At 46.1% G+C, this 19,816-nt stretch overlaps 1 protein-coding gene across 2 annotated transcripts in view; it reads left to right on the forward strand.

Annotated features, from left to right (window-relative positions):
* The first annotated feature begins 4,201 nt into the window (after nucleotides 1-4,201).
* Nucleotides 4,202-19,816, forward strand: part of ANXA7 (annexin A7) — a 32,533-nt gene continuing 16,918 nt past the window's right edge. The window contains exons 1-6 of one of the 2 annotated variants that reach the window (XM_055131454.1): nucleotides 4,204-4,532; nucleotides 12,943-13,009; nucleotides 15,648-15,834; nucleotides 16,939-17,046; nucleotides 19,242-19,306; nucleotides 19,669-19,734. In XM_055131454.1, coding sequence (XP_054987429.1) covers nucleotides 12,956-13,009; nucleotides 15,648-15,834; nucleotides 16,939-17,046; nucleotides 19,242-19,306; nucleotides 19,669-19,734 — 480 coding nt within the window. In that variant the 5' untranslated portion in view covers nucleotides 4,204-4,532; nucleotides 12,943-12,955. Of the gene's footprint in view, nucleotides 4,533-12,942; nucleotides 13,010-15,647; nucleotides 15,835-16,938; nucleotides 17,047-19,241; nucleotides 19,307-19,668; nucleotides 19,735-19,816 lie in introns of both variants that reach the window. The other variant, XM_055131455.1, reaches the window with a different exon arrangement.

The following is a 19,816-nucleotide window of genomic DNA, read 5'->3' on the forward strand; positions in this document are numbered from 1 at the left end:
AGTAAGATACATGAAAGATATTAGTGCTAATATCCAAGATGTATTAGAGCACTCTCAAAGCTTAAGAACATCAAATAGGGATGGGTCAGAATAATAGTGTAGGGGTTATGGCACTTGCCTTGCCACCCTCCAACCCCAGTTAGAATCCTTGGCCTACCTATGGTTCCTGAGCATAGTCAGGGGTCACTTCTAAGCACAAAGTTAAGAATAGCCCCTGATCACCTCCAGGTATGGCATCAGAACAGCAACAAAAAAGAAAAAATGGAAAAGAGATGAACAGAGACTTAGTTGAAGAAGACAGAGATGGCCAACACGCATATGAAAAATGTTCATCATCACTGATTATCAAGGAAATGCAAATCAAAATGACAATGAGATATCATCTCACCCTAGTGAGAATAGTCTATGAGAAACAATACCTGTTTCTGACATTCCAGTCTATCTACCCAAGACAGTAAGTTCTGGCATGAACGTGGTGGGATAGCAACTCCTACTGTCAATCGCCCCTTGCTGTTCAGGCTCTTTAGAAAAGTTTGGGGACCTCTCAAAACATAATTATAACTTCCTTATGACCCAGGGATTCTACTCCTGGGCATCTACTCCAAGAACTTAAGACATTAAGATATTCATCTGAAAGGAAATACACCTATGTTCATCACAGCGTTACTTATATTAGCCAAGACCTGGAAACAATCCAAGTGCCCAGTAACAATGAATAAACTGGTATAATGAAATACAACAGTGAGATATTACTCGGTTTTGAGAAAAGATGAAATCTTGTAGTTCACTACAACTTAGAATTGGAGGGAGTCAGAAAATGAAAAAAAATGCGTGCCAGATTATATTGTTTATATGTGCAAAGAAATGTTGTTTAGACAATACACAGTGGAAACAAACACTGAGACATGATCAATAGGAGTGGGAATAAGAGAAATTCAAGTGGGAAAGGCAGGGACAGTGGGGATAATGATTTTGAAACACTGATCGAAGGATGGGTTGGAGTGATAGCACAGCGGGTAGGGCATTTGCCTTGCATGTGGCAACCCGGATTCGATTCCCAGCATCCCATGTGGTCCCCTCAGCACCACCAGGAGTAATTCCTGAGTGCAAAGCCAGGAATAGCCCCTGTGCATTGCAGGGTGTGACCCCCCCAAAAAAAAAGCAAAAAAACACTGGTGGTATATTGTAGTAGCTCTGCAACTATACATCAATGCTATTAACAGCATAGCAATGATCCATCAATTGTTTCAAATATTACAGTGCAATGAAAAGAGATTACTGTGCTGAATAGTACTGAAGGCTTTGTGAGTTAGAATTCTGTATGTGGTATCAGGAGTTGAATTTTGACAGGAAGAAACAATAGGAGAGGTTTGGAGGCAGAAATTCATAGGAGATATTTTAGGGTACATTGGGGAGTTGGTATAAAATATAGAAGGAAGGAAGACTGGGACTGGATTATATTTATGATAATGTAGAGTAAAGGGTATAAATTAAATACAGTATATTAAATATTGAAGCATAAGATGAAATGCTGCAACATGAGTGAGCCTTGAAACCATGTTAATTTGGCAGGACAGGGTTCAGGCATTGAGGATGATAGGTAAAAGGTGAAGAGTTTATTTCTGGAATGTTACAAATGTTTTAAAATTGTATTTGTACAACTTTTGGATATAGCAAAAATTAGTGAATTGCACACATTATGGAGTAATTTTATATCAGTAAAGCTGATGCCAAAAAATTGTTTTAATCTTAGAGCTGGAACAATAGCACAGCAATAACACATCTCAGAAAATTCTAAGCTATACTAGCTTGTACTTAGTAAATAGTAGCTGTTATTGAGTATATGCCATTTTGAACTTTGTCCAGTAACAAATAGATTCAGCTGACAGTACAGTACTACGTAAGATGGTCTGACAGTGGAAAAACCTGCTATAACATTTTTACAGATCACAGAAGATAATGTCGCTGTTACCTAAAGTAGATATGGAATTATGGAAATAATTTCTAGCTGTAACAAATAAACAGAAGATGACTTTTTTGTAGCTAGAATAGGAAGATGAACTCTCTTTGGTTACTGATTGTGATGGTTTATATATCAGTGTTATCAGGAGAAAATCCACATATTAAAATTTCTTAATAAAAATGATGCATGGGGGCTGGAGTAATAGTACAGCAGGTAGGGTGTTTGCCTTGCACTCGGTCAACCCGGGTTCAATTCCAGCATCCCATATGGTCCCCTGAACAATGCCAGGAGTAATTCCTGAGTACAGAGCCAGGAGTAATCCCTGTGCATTGCTGGATGTGACCCAAAAAGCAAAAAAATAATAAAAATAAAAATGATGCATGCAAAATATGGAGTTTCTTTCCTTAGAGTGGTTGCAGTTTCATAAGATTAAGGACATCACAATATATTTTTCTAAAGTCAGCCTATGAAGTGAAAAAACTATTTTCAAAACTGCATTAAAAGTTCCATATGATAGATAGTTCTAGCATATCTCCCCTCAGCATATCTATCTGAACCAACTTTTCATCCAGTATTAGAGCCAACCAAATCTCTTTATTTAGTTGATCACCAGATTAAATGATTGGCTTCATTTTCTTACTATATTCAATCAAATATTTATTGAACCACTTGATTCCAGGGATAGTCTTACTCTCAGGGAGCATATTTATAAACATAAAATTTCAGATACTTCTAAGAATTATGAAGAAAATTGTCTAGGGTAATGAGTACAAATGGAAGTCAGTAGAAGTGCTGGCAGCAAAGTTACAATATTGAGGAAATACCTCTCTGAAGAGATGGATTGCATTTGAGATACATATGCAGATGAGATAACATTCCTAACAAAGGCAGTCACAAGGGTCTGAGAAATCTTGCTGTATTTGGCACAAGCTCATTTTGTTTGGACAGAAAGACATCTTGACCTGAGCTTAATGACTTGGAAGGTTGAAGAAGAAAAATGAAGACCAGTCAAAAAGGTATCCTGTCATAGCCATATGGTTTACTCTGGGGAGTAAAACAGCTGTTCAAGTATGCCAGAAATATACAAGTGTAAACACTAGGCCAGAGGTTCCCAACACTTGGCCTGCTGCCCCCTTGAAAAACAAATCAGGGGGGCTGGAGTGATAGCACAGTGGGTAGGGCATTTGCCTTGCACGCGGCCGACCTGGGTTTGATTCCCAGCATCCCATATGGTCCCCTGAGCACCACCAGGAGTAATTCCTGAGTGCAGAGCCAAGAGTGACCCCTCTGCTCTGCCGGGTGTGACACAAAAAGAAAAAAAAATATCAGAATAACAGTGCCCTCCCTCTCCAGTCTGCCTCCTTTAAACAGAACAAACAGCTGCTCACTCGCAAAGAAGAAAAAAGGTGACTGGAGACAGGGGTTAGCCTGAGGACCTAATTCAATCCCGGGCACAGTCAATGGTCCTTGGAGCATTTCCAGGAGCTACTGAGCACAGAGCCAGGAGGAAACCTTGAGTACCTCAGGGTCTTGCTCCCAAAATCCCCACAAAAGAAAACATCCCAAATCAATCAGGCTGCTAACCCTTTCCCCCAAGGGCCCAAGAAAGGGTGGGGTGGGTGCCGTTGGTGCATGGGCTAGTCTCTGACAGCATGGAATGTCCACATCAGGAGAACTCTGTGGATGATAAATGCCACTAGAGTTTTTGCTAAATTATTTGTCTAAATTACAGCTAAGTTCAACACTCATGTCCTGATTCCACTGTTAAATGTGCCCAAGGTGGACTTTTGTTAAAGGTCTGAAAAGTTGGGTGCAAAAGAAGTAATTAAGTGTGCAAAGGGGGGAAAAGATCTTGATGTGGAAAACATCTTTGAACCTAAACAGGTGAATATTGCCGACAGGCTGTTGGCTCTTCGTGGCGCGGGACGGGGAGTTGCCCCCAGTGTTCAGGGTACCAGGACTGTGTTTGCTCGTTCCCGCTAGGAACTTCCCTCCACTCTCCCACCCCGAGGGGGAGGAAAAGCCCAGAGAGGAATAGATGGCGGGTTTGGAAGGTTGGCAGGCTTGAGTGCCCCAGTCGGGACCGACCTGTTCCAGCAGATCCCGGCCTCCACGCGGAGCCTGATTCGGCAGTTCTAAGTGGGCCCGAGGGTTTGCCCCCGAAACACGTTTCCTGGTGGTGCGGCTGAGGCCGAAGGACCACTCGGAGAACCACTGTTAACGGAGACTTTTTCACTCGGAACGAGCACTCGGTTTCTTTGGGATTGTCGGGCGGCGATGCTCGGGGCTCGCTCCTGGCCCTGCGCTCCGGGGAACCGAACCCGGGTCGGCCGCATGCCAGGCAAACGCCCTCGGCGTTGCAGTTCGCGCGTCTAGGACCCGGGTCTGTGCCAGAAGCTCCCCGGGAGGGGTGCGGGGGGGTGAGTCCCACTCGGGGTCCAGCCCCCGGGAGCCCCGAGCGAGGGCGCGGGGCGGGGACAGGGCGAGCCCCGGCGGCCCCGCCCCGGCCCACCCCCTGCTCCATCTTGCGGCGACCGGGCCGGGCCGTGACGCTGCGCTCAGGGCTCAGGTGAGCAGGGGCGCCGCGGGGGGCTGCGAGGCGGGTGGGGGTCGGGCCGGGCCGGGCCGGGCCGCCGCGCCCGCGGGAGGGAGCCCGAGGCAGCCCGCTCCCCGGACGTGCCGGTGACGCAGCCGATGATGCAGGGGGCACCCGGGCGGGATGCGGGACCCTCGGCCCCCTCCCGGCCGGGGTCCGGCGGGTAGCGCGATCCAGGCGCCGAGCCCGCTCGGGACGCGGGCAGGGACAGGCGCCAAGTGTCCCGGCCTCGGCACGCCCGGGTCGCAGCCCCCTAGCGGGGCGCCGGGCCGCCCCCGCCGCCCCCGGAGCCCCGCGCCTCCCCGGGGGGCCGGGACTTCGCAGCCCGAAGTCGGCGGGCACGGGGGACACTTGGCGGCCGTCGGCGCTCTAGGGGCGGGGTTGCCCGTTCCGGCCCCGCCGGGGCGCCGCGGCCCCCCCCCCCCCCACCAAAGGGCACGTTTCGGGGAAACTGAGGCCCCCGCTTAGGCCACCTTCACCCGCCGTCGCCGTCCGCTCCGCGTCGTCGCTGGCACCGACGGCCTCCCAGTTCTGGGCGGCGGGCCAGCGCCGAGACCCGGAGTGAGACCCACCCTGTCAGGAGCTGACTCACTGGGTGGGGCTCCGTGGGACAACCCAGAGTGGTTTCTGACCTTTGCAAACTTGCTGCCGTAGTGACTCTCCAAAACAGAAGTTGGGCCGGGAGATAGGACAGGGGGTGAGGCGCTCACCTTGCACGCAGCCGACCCCAGCCCAGCCAGGCGCGAGCCCTGGGCACCGCCAGGGGTGGCCCCCACACAAACAAACTAAAGAAAAGTAAAACTCTGATTCCCCAGTATAATGATGCTATTACTTGGGCAAAGTTGAATGAGCTTTTGAGTTGGGTCGCATTTTTCAAAATAATCTCATAACATGCACAATTCCAAAAGAGGCTGGAGGTACTTTGAAAAGTAAATCTTATTTTCACCTCATCTCTCCTAGTGACTGTATTCTTTATATTGTTGTTTATTTTTGAGCCACCCCCAGACGTGTTCAGGGCTGAGTCCTGACTCTGCGCTTAGGGATCACTCCTGGTGGTGCTCATGGGACCAAATGGGGTGCCAAGGAAGGAGTCTGACTGGCCGGGGTACAAGACAAGCACCTTACCCACTGTCCTATTGTGGGGGTCCTTGCTGAATTGTTCTTTTCTGTTATGTCTTCACACATGAATAAAAAGGGGTTCCTAATTTTGACACTGAAGCATGTCATCGTATGGCTATCCTTAATCCAGATGCCACCATATGGGGTGTTGGGATCAAACCCAGGTCAACCACAACATACAGGAAAAGCACCCTGCACTATCTCTCTAGCCCTTGCCTTTTCATTTTAGTTCTTTTGTGGATAGTTTCCAGATTTTTCTCTTTCTTTTGATTGTGACCTCTTTGCCCTTGGTCCATCTGTCTGTCCTTACCATTGGGCCTCCTTTATGTCTATACCAACCAGGCAGACAGGCGAAAGCAAAGAACAATTGAAGTCTGTTCCTAATTTTTACATCTTTGCCTTTGAATCCTACACTACTCCTTTAGAACTGACTGGACCAGTTTTCTTATTATCTTTTTTACTAGCTTAGCTGTGACTCAGTATATCCCACCCATTCTCTTATTCCCTCTTTCTGGTCCTGTCACAATGACCAGAAGTCACATGCTCCCACACTGGAGGCCAATCTCACTTGTGGTGCTCGCTGTTGGTTGTTGTCCTAGTGCTCACACACGTGCTTGCGGGGAGATGCACGTATGACTGCAGAGAGTGCTCACCTGCCCCCACTGAGGATGCTGGTGGCACTGTTAACCAAACCCAAGTTTGGGTACTTACCACTTAAAGGCACTAAGAATTGATATGGGGGTATGGGAAAGAGTTTATTCCGGGGCTAGTAACATGAGGAGTCATGTCTCAAAAACAAAACAAAAATATGGGGACTGTAGCAATAGCTCAGCAGGTTGGGCGTTTGCCTTGCACATGCCAAGCCAGTTTGATCCCCAGCACCTGATATGATCCTTCATGGGTCTGCCAGGAGTGATCCCAAGCACAGTCAGGAGTAAGCCCTCAGCACTGCTGGGTGTGGGCCAATAACAGCAAAAAAGGAAAAATCATCTTCCCACTCAGGTGGGGGGTAGGGATGTATATATGATGGCTTGGGGAAAGAGAAGAAATGTATGGTGATGGGTGGAGCTGGAGGGAGATGACTTCAGAGGCTGTTTGAGCTGGTGTCGGTGGGCGCTGGATTCTTGGAGGACAGTCTGTTCTCTGTGACCAACCCCCGGGAGAAGAAAGTCTTGGACATGATTGGAGCGAGAGCACAGCGGAAGGGCATTTTCCTTGCACGCGGCTGACCCAGGTTCGATACCCAGCATCCTGCATGGTCTCCGGAGGAATGCCAGGAGTTCCTAAGTGCAGAGCCAGGAGTAATTCCTAAACATCGCCGGGAGTGGCCCCCAAAAAACAAAACAAAACAAAACACACCCAGGAGGGATCTGAACCCATTGCTTTGGCTTCCCCGGCTGTCTGTAAGGAACCTGTGCAACATCCAACACACAGCACAGGAACATTTCCTAGGGTGGAGAGACAAGGAGGGTGAGTGGCACTAAGGCATACATAAGACGGAGTCCCTAATGCTTGCTCACTTCCAATGCTGCTAGAAATTGGCATGGTCCTGGGGATGGCAGACAGCAGGGCCGCCACCATCACACTCGGCCTGTGGTGGCAGCAGGGATGGAGCTCATGGCCCCATGCTTGAAAGGCAGGTGCTTAGCCCCTGAGCCAACCTGACCCCACTCCCATTCATTCATAATTTAGAAAGTTCTTGGCTTCTTCCCTGTTCCTATTCATTTTTTTTCTTTTCTTTTTGGGTCACACCCAGCGATGCACAGGGGTTACTCCTGGCTCTGCGCTCAGGAATTACTCTGGTGGTGCTTGGGGGACCATATGGGATGCCGGGGATTGAACCCGGGTCGGCCACATGCAAGGCAAACACCCTACCCCTGTACTATCACTCTGGCCCCCTGTGCCTATTCTAAGGGAATACTAGAACTTAAGTTTATTCTTATTTTCCTATACTGTACTAAAAATGTAGAGTACTTTTTTCTTTATCTTTCTATCAAAATCTAAAACTGTACTTATTATATAATGAGTTGAATTAGACTTTGGGGATATCTTGATCAAATCCATACAAATCATTTCCTGATGTGTTGAGGAAAAGAACCAAATACATAAGAAATTTTATTATTTTTTAATTTGGGGGTGGGTTGGCCTACACTCAGTGGTGTTCAGAGCTTGCTTCTGTCTCTACTCTTAGAATCACTTCTGCCGACCTGAGGGGGCCATGTGGGATGCCAGGAATCAAATCTGGGTCAGCCATGTGCAAAGCACCCTACCCTCTGGGTTTTCGCTGCAGCCCCCAAATACATGAGAAACTTTCAAAAGTTAAATGTTAGATCCAGAAATATTCCAGCACAAAAGTATGATTCAGGCTGGAGAGATAGTACAAGGTCCTTGCTTGTCTTGTACCCGGCCAATCTGGGTTCTTTTGCCGGAACCCCGTTTGGTCCTCCAAGCACTTCCAGGAGTGATTCCCAAGTGCAAAGTCAGGAATGATCCCTGAGAACAGAGCAAAAGTAAGCGCCCTGAGCACAACTGATGTAGTAGCCCCGAAACAAACGAGCACAGGTAAGTATGATTCATAGACCAGCATCAACACTACCTGGGAGCTTAGAAAGGGAGTTTCAGACCTCTCAGAGCTCGGACTTGCTTTTTCTGTTTAAGTTATGCAACTATGGAACTCCACCACTTCACCATATCCCTGTCACTCAATTCTGGAATTTTTTTTTCCGTTTTGGGGCCATACCAGCAGTGCTCAGAGGTTACTCCTGGCTCTGTGCTCCTGGGTGGATGAGGAAAATCATGTGTTCTGGGGATCGAACTGGGTCGGCCTTGTGTAAGGCAAGTGCCCTACCTGCTGTCCTATTGCTCCACTCCCTAAAATCTGTATTTTAAAATGTCCTTAGGTGGTAAATAGAGACTGAAGTTTAAGATGTGCTGTTTTAACTAGCACAATGCTCAAAGAAGGGAGAGAAAAGATAAGTGCTAGATAAGTCAGGCAAGTGGAGTGAGCCCAGGGTCGAGGGCCCAAGCAGTTAATGGTACTGCTTGGGCAATGGTAATGCTTCTGCAAAGAATCTTGGGAGTGGTTCAAGTGGTAGGGACTTTACATTAGTGTTAGTGTTAGTTGGAGAATGGAGGGCTGTTAGGCCAAGGAATTTTTGTTTGCTACTCCAACAGTATTCATTGAGGATCTTGGATCTGAAGAGTAATAGCAAGAGCAGCATGGCAAGAAAGTTCATCTGGTGTGCTCCCCAGGGAGCAGGAAGGGGGAGAGTATAATGATAGATGTAAGTGGAGAAGTCATGTTGGTAGAATAGGCATCGGGTGATGAAAACCCAGTCTAAGGAAATTGCCATGAAAATAGACATGATAAGATCAGGAGAGGCATTTCAGAGAAAGAAAAATATTGGGTTACTGACTCTACAGGGGCAATGAGTAATTTAAGTAGAGGTACTATTGGCAGATGTGGGTTATTAATAGTGACCTGATGGGCATTGATGAATATTTAATTCCATACCAATGCTGAAGGCTTCCTAACTGACCTCTCTCTAAACCTGCCCCTTCCCATTCTGTTTCGGTAATGGTCCAGCTTACAATTATACTCAACTTTTTGGACTAACAAGTGACCTCATTTTTATTTCTCTACCAATGTTTCTATTTCAAACACCTTAAACCCAGGATTTACTCTCCGGTCTTAGCATAGCATTTTGGTTTTAGTTTTTTATTTATTTTTTTGCTTTTTGGGTCACTTCCAACAATGCACAGTGGTTACTTCTGGCTCTGCACTCAGGAATTACCCCTGGTTGTGCTCAGGGGACCATATGGGATGCTGGGAATCGAACTTGGGTCGGCCATGTGCAAGGCAAACACCCTACCCGCTGTGCTATCACTGCAGCCCCTTTGTAGCATTTTGTAATAGATGCTAAATGATCACTCCAGCCCCTTTATAGCATATTGTAATAGATGCTAAATAAATTGTTATAAACTTTATGTTTGTCAGGTACATCTTATCACGAAGGAGTTTTTGTTGTTGGGTTTATTCCTGGCTCTGTGCTCAGGGATCACTCCTCACGGGACTCAGGGAACCATATGTGATGCTAGAAATCCTACTCAGGTCAGCTGTGTGAAGGCAACGTCTGTCTTCTCAGCCCTGACTGATGATTTTTTTATGTTTGCTCAGACTAGGGTGTTGTTTTTAATGTTCCCCTCCCTATTTATTTGCATTTGTTTTAAGTTAGCTGTGTCTAAGTAGTTACAATGCTGAATGACTAAATGTTTGTAGTTTAAAGGAGTTCCTATCTTGAAATTACACTGGTGGAGGGATGGGTGTTGGAACATTGTATGACTCAGACCCAATCATGAGCAACTTTGTAATGCTCTATCTCACAGTGACTCAATAAAATTTAAAAAAATTAATATTTAAAAAAATCTCAGGAATCAAGTGACAGAGGTTTTAAAACACTAAAATAAGTAAATAAATAAAACATTCCTGTCTTTTTACAGGTAATATATTTAAGTGCTTATGAATGAAAACATTGGATGCATGGAAATTTGAGATATTCTAGGGTAGGGTAGTAGTTGAGGTAAAGTGATATAGATCGGGACAGGAGAGATGGTATTGCGGGTAGGGCACTTGCCTTCCTTGTGGCCAACCTGGGTTCAATGCCCAGCATCCCATATGTTCCCCTGAGCACCACCAGGAGTGATCCCTGAGCGCAGAGCCAGAAGTAAGCCCTGAGCATCACCAGGTGTGGGGGAAAACACATATACAAAACAAATGACATAGATTGACCATGACTTGATAGCTGTTTTAAAGGAGCATGAAAATATCGTAGTGCCCCCCAATACCACACATAACACTCCAAGTCAATAAATGGGTTGAAGAGATGGTTCAAAGAGAAGGAAGCACATGTTTTGCATGTAGGAGCCCTGGGTTTGAGTCCCTGTACCACATGGCCCCCCAAGCACTGCTGGGGTGCTTCAGCCCCTTCGCCAAAGACAATTGGAAATTTTAAGACACATTAGTGATATAAGTATGTTTTTAAAATTTTTTAAGTATCTTAATTTTTTAAGCCCTTGTGTTTTTAGGGATATAATATACTGATATACTGAAATATATGTTGGTTTAAAATGACAAGGTCTAGGATTTGCTCCAAAACAACCCAATAGATCATAGGAAGTGAGTGAAAATGTAAAAGATAGCCACGAATCAATAATTATTACAGCTAATTTATGACTAGATGGCATTTTTATACTATTATCTTTAGTTTTGAATCAGTTTGACATTTTTTGTAACCAAAAGTTTAAAAAGAGGGTCCAGGGGATGGAACTCAGTGGCAGAGTTCATGCTTTGAATTTATGGGGCCCTGGGTTTGATCCTTAGCACCCCCTCGATAAAAGTTTTAGAAAAGAAAGTTAGTTGCTGGGGCTGGAGAGATAGTCTAGAGAGAAAGGGTGCTTGCCTTTCATGTCCCTGACTGGGACTCTATCCCCAGCATCCTAGATGGTCCCCTGAGCCCCACCAGGAGTGATTCCTGAGTGCAGAGCCAGGAGTAATTCCTGAGCATCACTGGGTGTACCCCCTCTAAAAAAATTATCTTTTGGAAATAATAAAAAAATTGTATAAATTTTCCATTTGTGTAATTAATATAATGAATCTTAAAAATCTTTTTTTGGGGAAGGCAGGATTTGAAGTTAGAGTTTCATCCATGTGCTGTAATAAATAACTGAGCCACATTCCCAGAGCTTAAGAGGTTTTATATTTATAAAAAAGATCTAAATGAAAAAATACGTGGCTTAAAGAAAATTATTCAGGGCTGGAGCGATAGTACAGCGGGTAGGGCGTTTGCCTTGCACTCGGCCGACCCGGGTTCAAATCCCAGCTTCTCATATGGTCCCCTGAGGACTGCCAGGAGTAATTCCTAAGTGCAGAGCTAGGAGTAACCCCTGTGCATCGCTGGGTGTGACCCAAAAAGAAAAAAGAAAAGAAAATTGTTCAGTGTTTTCTAAGTATAATAGCCTGATAATATTCAGAAGTGATAATTTTTTTTAATTTTTTATTTAATTTTTAATGGAATCATAGTGAGACACACAGTTGCAAGGTTGTTCCGTGGTTGGATTTCAGTCATATAATATTCTGACACCCGTCCCTTACCAGTGTGCATTTCCTACCACCACCAATGTCCCCAGTTTCCCTCTTGCCTCCACCCTGTCTAACGGCAGCAGACACTCTCTCTCTCTCTCTCTCTCTCTCTCTCTCTCTCTCTCTCTCTCTCTCTCTCTCTCTCTCTCTCTCTCTGTGTGTGTGTGTGTGTGTGTGTCTCTTCCCCCCACCTTTTTGGGCTTTATTGTTAAGTGACAAAAATTTTTGTCAAGAGGAGAATTAAGCTGGAACATTTGTCATATTATCCTTGATTGAAGTTGATGAAAGAAAGCTTTTTATAGACTTTATTGTACCCCTGATATCTGCATTTGAAAGCCAGCCAGACTCTTAGATATATTTTGGTATGAAGAGAGAATATAGATAGTGAGGTGCTTGCCTTGCATATGGCTGACTCTGGTTAGATTTCTGGCACCACTAGGACTCAGTTCTGAGCACAGAACTAGGAGTAGCTCTGAGTTCCTCCCAAAAACTGTGTTTGTGTGTATCTGTGAGTATACATATAAGTGTGTATGTGTATATATGTGTGTATGTATACATATACACACACAGTTTGGGGACCACACCCAACTGTACTCAGGGATCACTCCTGGGTGGGCTCAGGGGATCATATTAGTGCCAGGATTGAACCTAAACCTGGGTAAATTACTCTATAAAGATGTATTTTCAATGTATAGTGACAAAGGGGGATACCTCAATCACCCTTGACCTCAGTGTTTAGAGAGGGGAAGGATAGAGAACGAAAGGGGATAAGAAGAGAAAGAGAACAGGAAGTAATGGGTGAACAGGCATCTAAGGAGCTTCTGTTACCCTGGTGATGCAGGAGAAGAGAGCCACCATCTATCCAGACACAGACTCGACCACACTGAAAATCTAAGCTGCAACCACTGGAACTTTGTGATGTGCCTGTCAAGGTGACAGGCGAGGATAGGGTGGGGGTTGGGGTGGGGAGGGAAATTGCCACTGGTGGTGGGTAGTATTGAAATATCGGATGCCTAAAACTCAACTATCAACTTTGTAAATCACAGATCTTTAATTAAGGCATTTAATTTTAAAAAAGAAAGTAATATATTCAGAAACCTGAACCCTTTTAATTTTTGTTTTTAGTGTTGCTACAGAAATGTCATACCCAGGCTATCCTCCCGCCGGCTACCCCCCCTTCCCTGGATATCCTGTAAGTATTGCCACTTAAAGTACTAACATAGCGCCTGTCCTTGGAACAGGTATTGTGTAGACAAGTCCATGGCAGATCTTAAAGGGGTCATTAAATCAAGTGCCTAAGGCCACTGAGTGAAGGTGGGTGTGGTGGGGACCGTGAGAGCACTTGTTACCGCTGCTGAGAGCCCGGGGCTGCTCTGCTTCACCCAGTCTGACCGTCTGACCAGGCAGGAAGGCTGACCCAGTGGTGCAAGTACTCTGTTTCTTCAAAGAAAGCCAGAAACCTGGATTTTATGTGAAACTGTCCCAATTTTTTTTCTTTTTGGGTCACACCCCTTGATGCACAGGGGTTACTCTTGTCTTTGCACTCAGGAATTACTCGTGAGGGGACCAAATGGGTTGCTGGGAATTGAACACGGGTTGGCCGTGTGCAAGGCAAATGCCCTACCTGCTGTGCTATTGCTCCAGCCCCTGTCCCAATTTTTTAAGCTAAAAATTAATTTTTCAAATGGCTAAAACAGATGTGAACCAATAAAACATGTATGTAAGCTAAATCCATCCTATGGGTGTCTAGTTTTTAACCTTTGCATTAAAATTAAATGATTAAGAAGGGTTGAATTAGAGATAACAAAATGCAATGGGCCTTGGGTCTGGAAAGATAGAGCAGAGAGGGCCTTTGCTTTGCATGCACCCACTCAAGATTTGATCCCCAGCATACCATACGGTCCCACTCTAACCAGTAGTAGTTCCCGAATGAATAGCTAGGAGTAAACTCTGAATATCCCCAACTGTGACCCCCCAAAAAAAATTTGCAGTGGGCCAGAGGACCATTGTATTTGTAGTTCTGATACTTTTATATTTGGAAAACATTTTATAAATGTTTTATTTTTAACTTTTTTGGCTTTTTGGGTCACACCTGGCAATGTGCAGAAATTACTCCTCTTTTTTTTTTTTTGCTCTGCACTCAGTAATTACTCCTGACAGTGCTCAGGGGACTGTATGGGATGTGGGGATCGAACATGGGTCGGCTGCATGCAAGGCAAATGCTCTACTCACTGTTCCATATCACTCTGGCCCCTATAAAAGGTTTTATAAGTGGGGCCAAAGCAATGGTATAGCAAGTAGGGTGTATTGCATGTGACCAACCAGGGTTTGATCCTTGGCATCCCATATGATCCTCTGAGCACTGCCAGGAGTAACTCCTGAGTGCAGAGCCAGGAATTACAACTGAGCATTTCGAGGTATGGTCCAAAGACAAAAGGAAAAAAAAAGTTTTGTAAGTAAAACCAGGCTCTGCTTTGCTGACACTACGTGAAGCATACATGAGGACTGGGCATTTCTGTTTCATACATATAAGTTTATAGGGCATCTTTCCAATGCTGGGAGAGTAGAAGCAGGAACTTTAGAGATCAATGATCAAGTGAGTGTCCTTATATAAAGTGACTGTATCTCATTTGTGACTTCATCATATAAGAGACGAGAATGATGGGTGAGCTCCCGGTCTCCTTGTCCTCTACGGGATTTGACAGCATTTCAGTCGGTGGAGCAGATCGCTGCACCAGGCCTAACGCCAGCATCCTAGGGCTTAAAACATTAAAACTTGGACTGGTGGATAGCTCAGGGATAGAGTGCTTGGGCTTGCATAGGCCAGGCCCTGGGTCTAATTCCTGGCACTGAAAAAAATGATCAGATTAAAACCTCATTTCTTGCTTCCTTCAGTCTCCTGGAAATTGGTTTAGAGTGGGAGAGAGTGGCCTGGTGGAAGAGGTTTTGTTCCCTGGAGTTTCAGGTTCTCTGCCCACCAACCATGGCTGGCACCCTTGAGCGCCTCAGAATCTTCCAGCAGGGAAATAGGCGGGAGAGAGAGAGAGAGGAAGGGGCAGACCACACTGGACCGGAGGGATTTAAGCCAGAAGTGGTGTCCACTCGATCGCTGGCATCCCGTCCGCATCATTGAGAGAGGGCGTTGGTCTCTGAAATGGGGTCTCGCTTTGTTGGCTGGGGCAGGAAGAATGTCAGTAGCGTGATATTGTCTATCATGATCTCTATCACTTAGGCATGATCTGGTCTGCACGGCAGTGCAAGTTTCACACCCATGAGTATGACTCAGGCTGCTTTTGTTTTCTGTTATGCAACAGCCCAGGTTTGTTGCAATAGAGTCCTGGGTTGTTCTCTATAAGATGGAGGATCTTCCTCATACTCAGAAATACGAGCAATAAATGGAGAAGAAGAGAAACAGAAACACCTTCCTCTGGTTGACAGTTAAACTTCACTGAGTTCAGAAAAACAGGTGTCCTGACAAACTGATATATTGCAAGACTAGTATAGGTACCGAGACTTCCAAAGGGACCTTTGTTTGTTTGTTAGGCTTTTTCCCCCCTTGAGCCACACCCAGCAGTGCTCACGCTTTACCCTTGGCTCTGCATTCAGTGATCACTCCTGGTGGGGCTCGGAGGACCATATGGGATGCCAAGGGTGGAACCTGGATGGCTATGTGCAAGACAAACACCCTCCCTGCTGTGCTGTCACTCTGGGTCCTAATGGGCCCTTTAAATTGTGAGAGTCAAGCTCCATCTCAGCAGGCTCTCTCTCCCCTCAGCTCAGTCTTATCTGTCTGCAGTCACGTTTCATTGAAAATGTTCCTGTTTTTTCAGCCTACAGGTCAGGAGTCCTCTTTCCCGCCTCCTGGCCAGTATCCGTACCCCAGCGGCTTTCCTCCCATGGGAGGGGGTGCCTACCCTCCAGCACCAACTAGTGGCTACCCTGGCCCTGGAGGTTATCCAGCCCCTGGAAGCTACCCTGGCGCCCCACAGCCAGGGGGCGCTCCAGCCTATCCTGGAGGTGAGTTTCGGGCTCTGCGCGCTGGGACAGTGAGTTGCTGGCGCGCTTCTTTCTTTTTCCCGTTAACTCTTCCTTCCACTTCATTTTCTATGACTTCAGATTGACTCTGAACTTATGTCTCACCATAGCCTGCCTAGAGAAGGAGGGAAGGTTTTCAGGGGACACGAGGGCTGGAAATACGTCTCATGGTAATACAGAATCTGTGTACCAGTGAGATTGATTATTTGTCATCGTCAGAACTGATTAAGGCTCTTCCATTAGTATGACTGCAATCTTTGGTATAGTATTGTCCAAAGCTTTTTTAAAAAGTTAGAGGTTGTTCTGAATTGTTAGTGAGGAAAATGAATGAAGTAAAGAAATTTTGTGTGTATGGCTTTTTTTTTTTTTTGGCTTTTTGGGTCACACTTGGCGATGCACAGGGGTTACTCCTGGCTCTGCACTCAGGAATTACTCCTGGAGGTGCTCAGGGAACCATATGGGATGCTGGGAATCAAACCCGGGTTGGCCGCGTGAAGGCAAATGTCCTACCCGCTGTGCTATTGATCCAGCCCCTGTGTATGGCTTTTTGATAGCTTTCTGTTTTGGGGCCACACCTGGCTGTGCTCAGGGACCACTCCTGTTTCTGCCTAGGATGGCTCTTAGCAGAGACTGGGTAATCATATAGGGTGCAGGGGATCGAACCTGGGTCTGCCACATGCAAGGCAAGCACCTTACCAGCTGTACCGTCACTCCCATCTTTTATTCTTTTGTAAGGGGAGGGGCCACACCCAGCTGTGCTTAGGGGTTACGTCTGGCTCTTGATCAGGGATCTCTTCTGGTGATGCACTTCATGTGGTGTGCCGGGGATTGAACCAGGTGAGTATATTCCAAGCAAGCACCTTTCTCACTGCCCTCTCTCTCTGGCCCCTGTTTTTGGTTTTTCTTTTTCTTTTTTTTAAGTAAAACATTTAAATTTATATTTTCAAGGAGGAGGAGTTGGTGAGAAAGTTGACTAAGAGGGAAAAGAGGTGTTGTCATAGCATTTCTAGCATACTTCGCCTTGTTAGAGTGGATGTTTTTCTAACTTCTTCAATCACAAGAACCTTCACCATTTCGGCTCTTCAGTCCCCCCAGGCCCGGGATTCGGAGCGCCCCCCGGAGGAGCAAGCTTCCCAGGCTACCCGCAGCCACCAGCACAGGCCTACGGCGGCCCAGCGCAGGTCCCACTGCCCGGTAGGTACCCCCTTCCCAGGGGAGAAGAAGGACTTGTCATTGTGAACTTTCTGATTCCATGGAGATTTTTACTATGTTGGTAAATGCCTCAGTAAGAAAAGTCTTTTCTTACTTTTCAATAAGAAGTCTTCAGGAAATGCTTCTCTAACTTTAAATACAGTTTCATCAAATGCATTCATATTGATGGAAAACTTTAATACTAAGAGATAAAGATTACATTTTTTTTCAATTAAGGAAAAAAAATTCTGTCCCAAGGTTAAAAAGCGGAACCTTCAGAAATTTCTCTGCCCTCTCACCACAAATGAAACTGTCAGAACAGTGTTCTTGCGTGCTTTCCATGCACAGGGCCTAGCATGGCTGAGGGGGACCGGGGACGTGGCTCAGGTGGTATAGAGAGAGCTCATGCCCTGCTGGCTGCGTGCCTGGGTTCCAGCTCTGGCTCCGCAGTGCCTCCCATTTATAGCCTGCATTGCCAGTGTGGCCCCACATCAATTATTGAAATGTATTATTTATGGAGCCAGAGAGATAGCACAGCAGGTAAGGTGCTTGCTTGACTTACACATAGCTGACCCAAGCTCAATCCCTAATACCTCAGGGTCCCTTGAACCTGCCAGAAGTTATCACTGAGTTCAGAGCCAGGAGTTCACTGAGCTGGGTATGCACCCCACCTTAAAAAAAAACCAAAAAGAAGGGAGTTGCGGGCTGAATGAGGGCTAGAGACTGAGCACAGTGGCCACCCAACACCTTTATTGCAAACCACAACAGCTAATTAGAGAGAGAGAGAACAGAAGGGAATGCCCTGCCACAGTGGCAGGGCGGGGTGGGGGGAGATGGGATCGGGGAGGGTGGGAGGGATGCTGGGTTTACTGGTGGTGGAGAATGGGCACTGGTGAAGGGATGGGTTCCCGAACTTTGTATGAGGGAAGCATAAGCACAAAAGTGTATAAATCTGTAAATGTGCCCTCATGGTGATTCACGAATTAAAAATAAATAAATTAATTAAAAAAAACCCAAAAAACCTAAATTATTATTTGTTACGATATCTACTTTTCTCCCATTTTAGCCACACCTGGTGGTGCTCAGAGACTAGCTGTGCTTGACAGAGTGTGTTGCTGGGGATTGAATATGGGCCTCCCACGTGCAAAACATGAGCCCCAGGCCTTTGAATCTTTCCCTGACCCCTTGTTAGGAAGTTATTTAGAATGCACTGTAGCACTGTTGTCCTGTTTTTCACCTAGAGGCACCAGTAACGTCTCCATTGTGAGACTAGTTGTTACTGTTTTTGGTGTATCGAACATGCCACGGGTAGCTTGCCAGGTTCTGCTGTGTGGGCAGGATACTCTCAGTAGCTTGCTGGGCTCTCCGAGAGGGATGGAGGATTTAGAATAAGACATGAAATAATTCTATTGGTTCTTTAGGGCCAAGTTAGTTTTAGATTGAATATATAATATTATTTAAAATTTATCATAGTTTCAGAATGAGCTCTCTCAGGGCTGGAGCGATAGCACAGCGGATAGGGCATTTGCCTTCTACGCGGCCAACCCGGGTTTGATTCCCAGCATCCCATATGGTCCCCTGAGCACTGCCAGGAGTAACTCCTGAGTACATGAGCCAGGAGTAACCCCTGTGCATTGCCGGGTGTGACCCAAAAAGAAATAAACAAAAACAAAACTAGAGTATCAGAATGAGCTCTCTCATATGTGAGATATAAAAAATCACAGTAAGGGGATAACAAATGACCAAAAGGAATTGGTAAACTGGGTTTACACATGGTGGGGGGTGGTGCTTAGTGGGGGACCATGAGGGAGGGAAGTGGGTGCTTTGGTGGAGTGTGGTGTTGGAATGGTCTTTGCACAAAACCCTCTCATTAACAGTATTATAAATCACTGTGCCTCAAATACATTGAAAATCAGTAATAAACTTATGCTAACATAATTATGCTAGTATGGGCCAGAAAGAGATCAGTGGAGTGTCTGCTTGCTCAGGGCCCTGAGTTTAATTTCCAGCACCTCGTGGCCCCTCCAGCATCATGGGGTGTAGCTCTGGTGCCCCCAGCGCTGCTGGCGAGATCCACTTTCCAAGCTGTCTCAGGAAGTAGCAGTGTTTATGAAATAACCATATGTGAGATAAATTTGATTATGAAAATTTTAATCGTGTAAATCCTGTGGCCTGATGTTTATTTTTTCAAAACGTAGGTGGCTTTCCTGGAGGACAGATGCCTGCCCAGTATCCTGGAGGACAAGCTCCTTATCCTAGTCAGGTATTTTGCTGCTACTTTCAAATCTTAGTCTGGGTAGCCGGGAAATACCCCAAGGGCACCACCACTTGCTGCTGATAGAGGTTTCCCAGAGCTGAGAGTGGTCAGCAGCAGCCTCTGCCTTTCCCCGCTCAGCCTTCTGCTGTGTCCCGGGGCTGTGGTCAGCGGCAGGGAGCCCTGTCACGGTCAGTAGCGCGCCTCTCTGAGTCTCGTGGGCTCTTGGCCTTGGCTTTCGCTCCTTTCCTCCTCCCTTCCGGCAGCTAGCACTGAACTTGGGTGCCTGGGTGGTCGGTATTGTTGACTGCTTTGTGATATGTGGTTTTATTTTCCAGTTTTACCTTCATAACTCTCTACTCTCCTTTCAGATCGATACAGAATCCTTTTCTTCCTATCCTGCTTTTTCTCCTGTTTCTCTGGATTATAGCAGTGAAGTGAGTAAGGTTCTGCTGCTCGTTAGTCTCTGACTCTGCTGGTCTCTCAGTACTTCCTAACGTATTGTTTTCATCATTATGC

This window comes from Sorex araneus, chromosome 3 (assembly GCF_027595985.1).
Source record: "Sorex araneus isolate mSorAra2 chromosome 3, mSorAra2.pri, whole genome shotgun sequence".
NCBI classification, from domain to species: domain Eukaryota; kingdom Metazoa; phylum Chordata; class Mammalia; order Eulipotyphla; family Soricidae; genus Sorex; species Sorex araneus.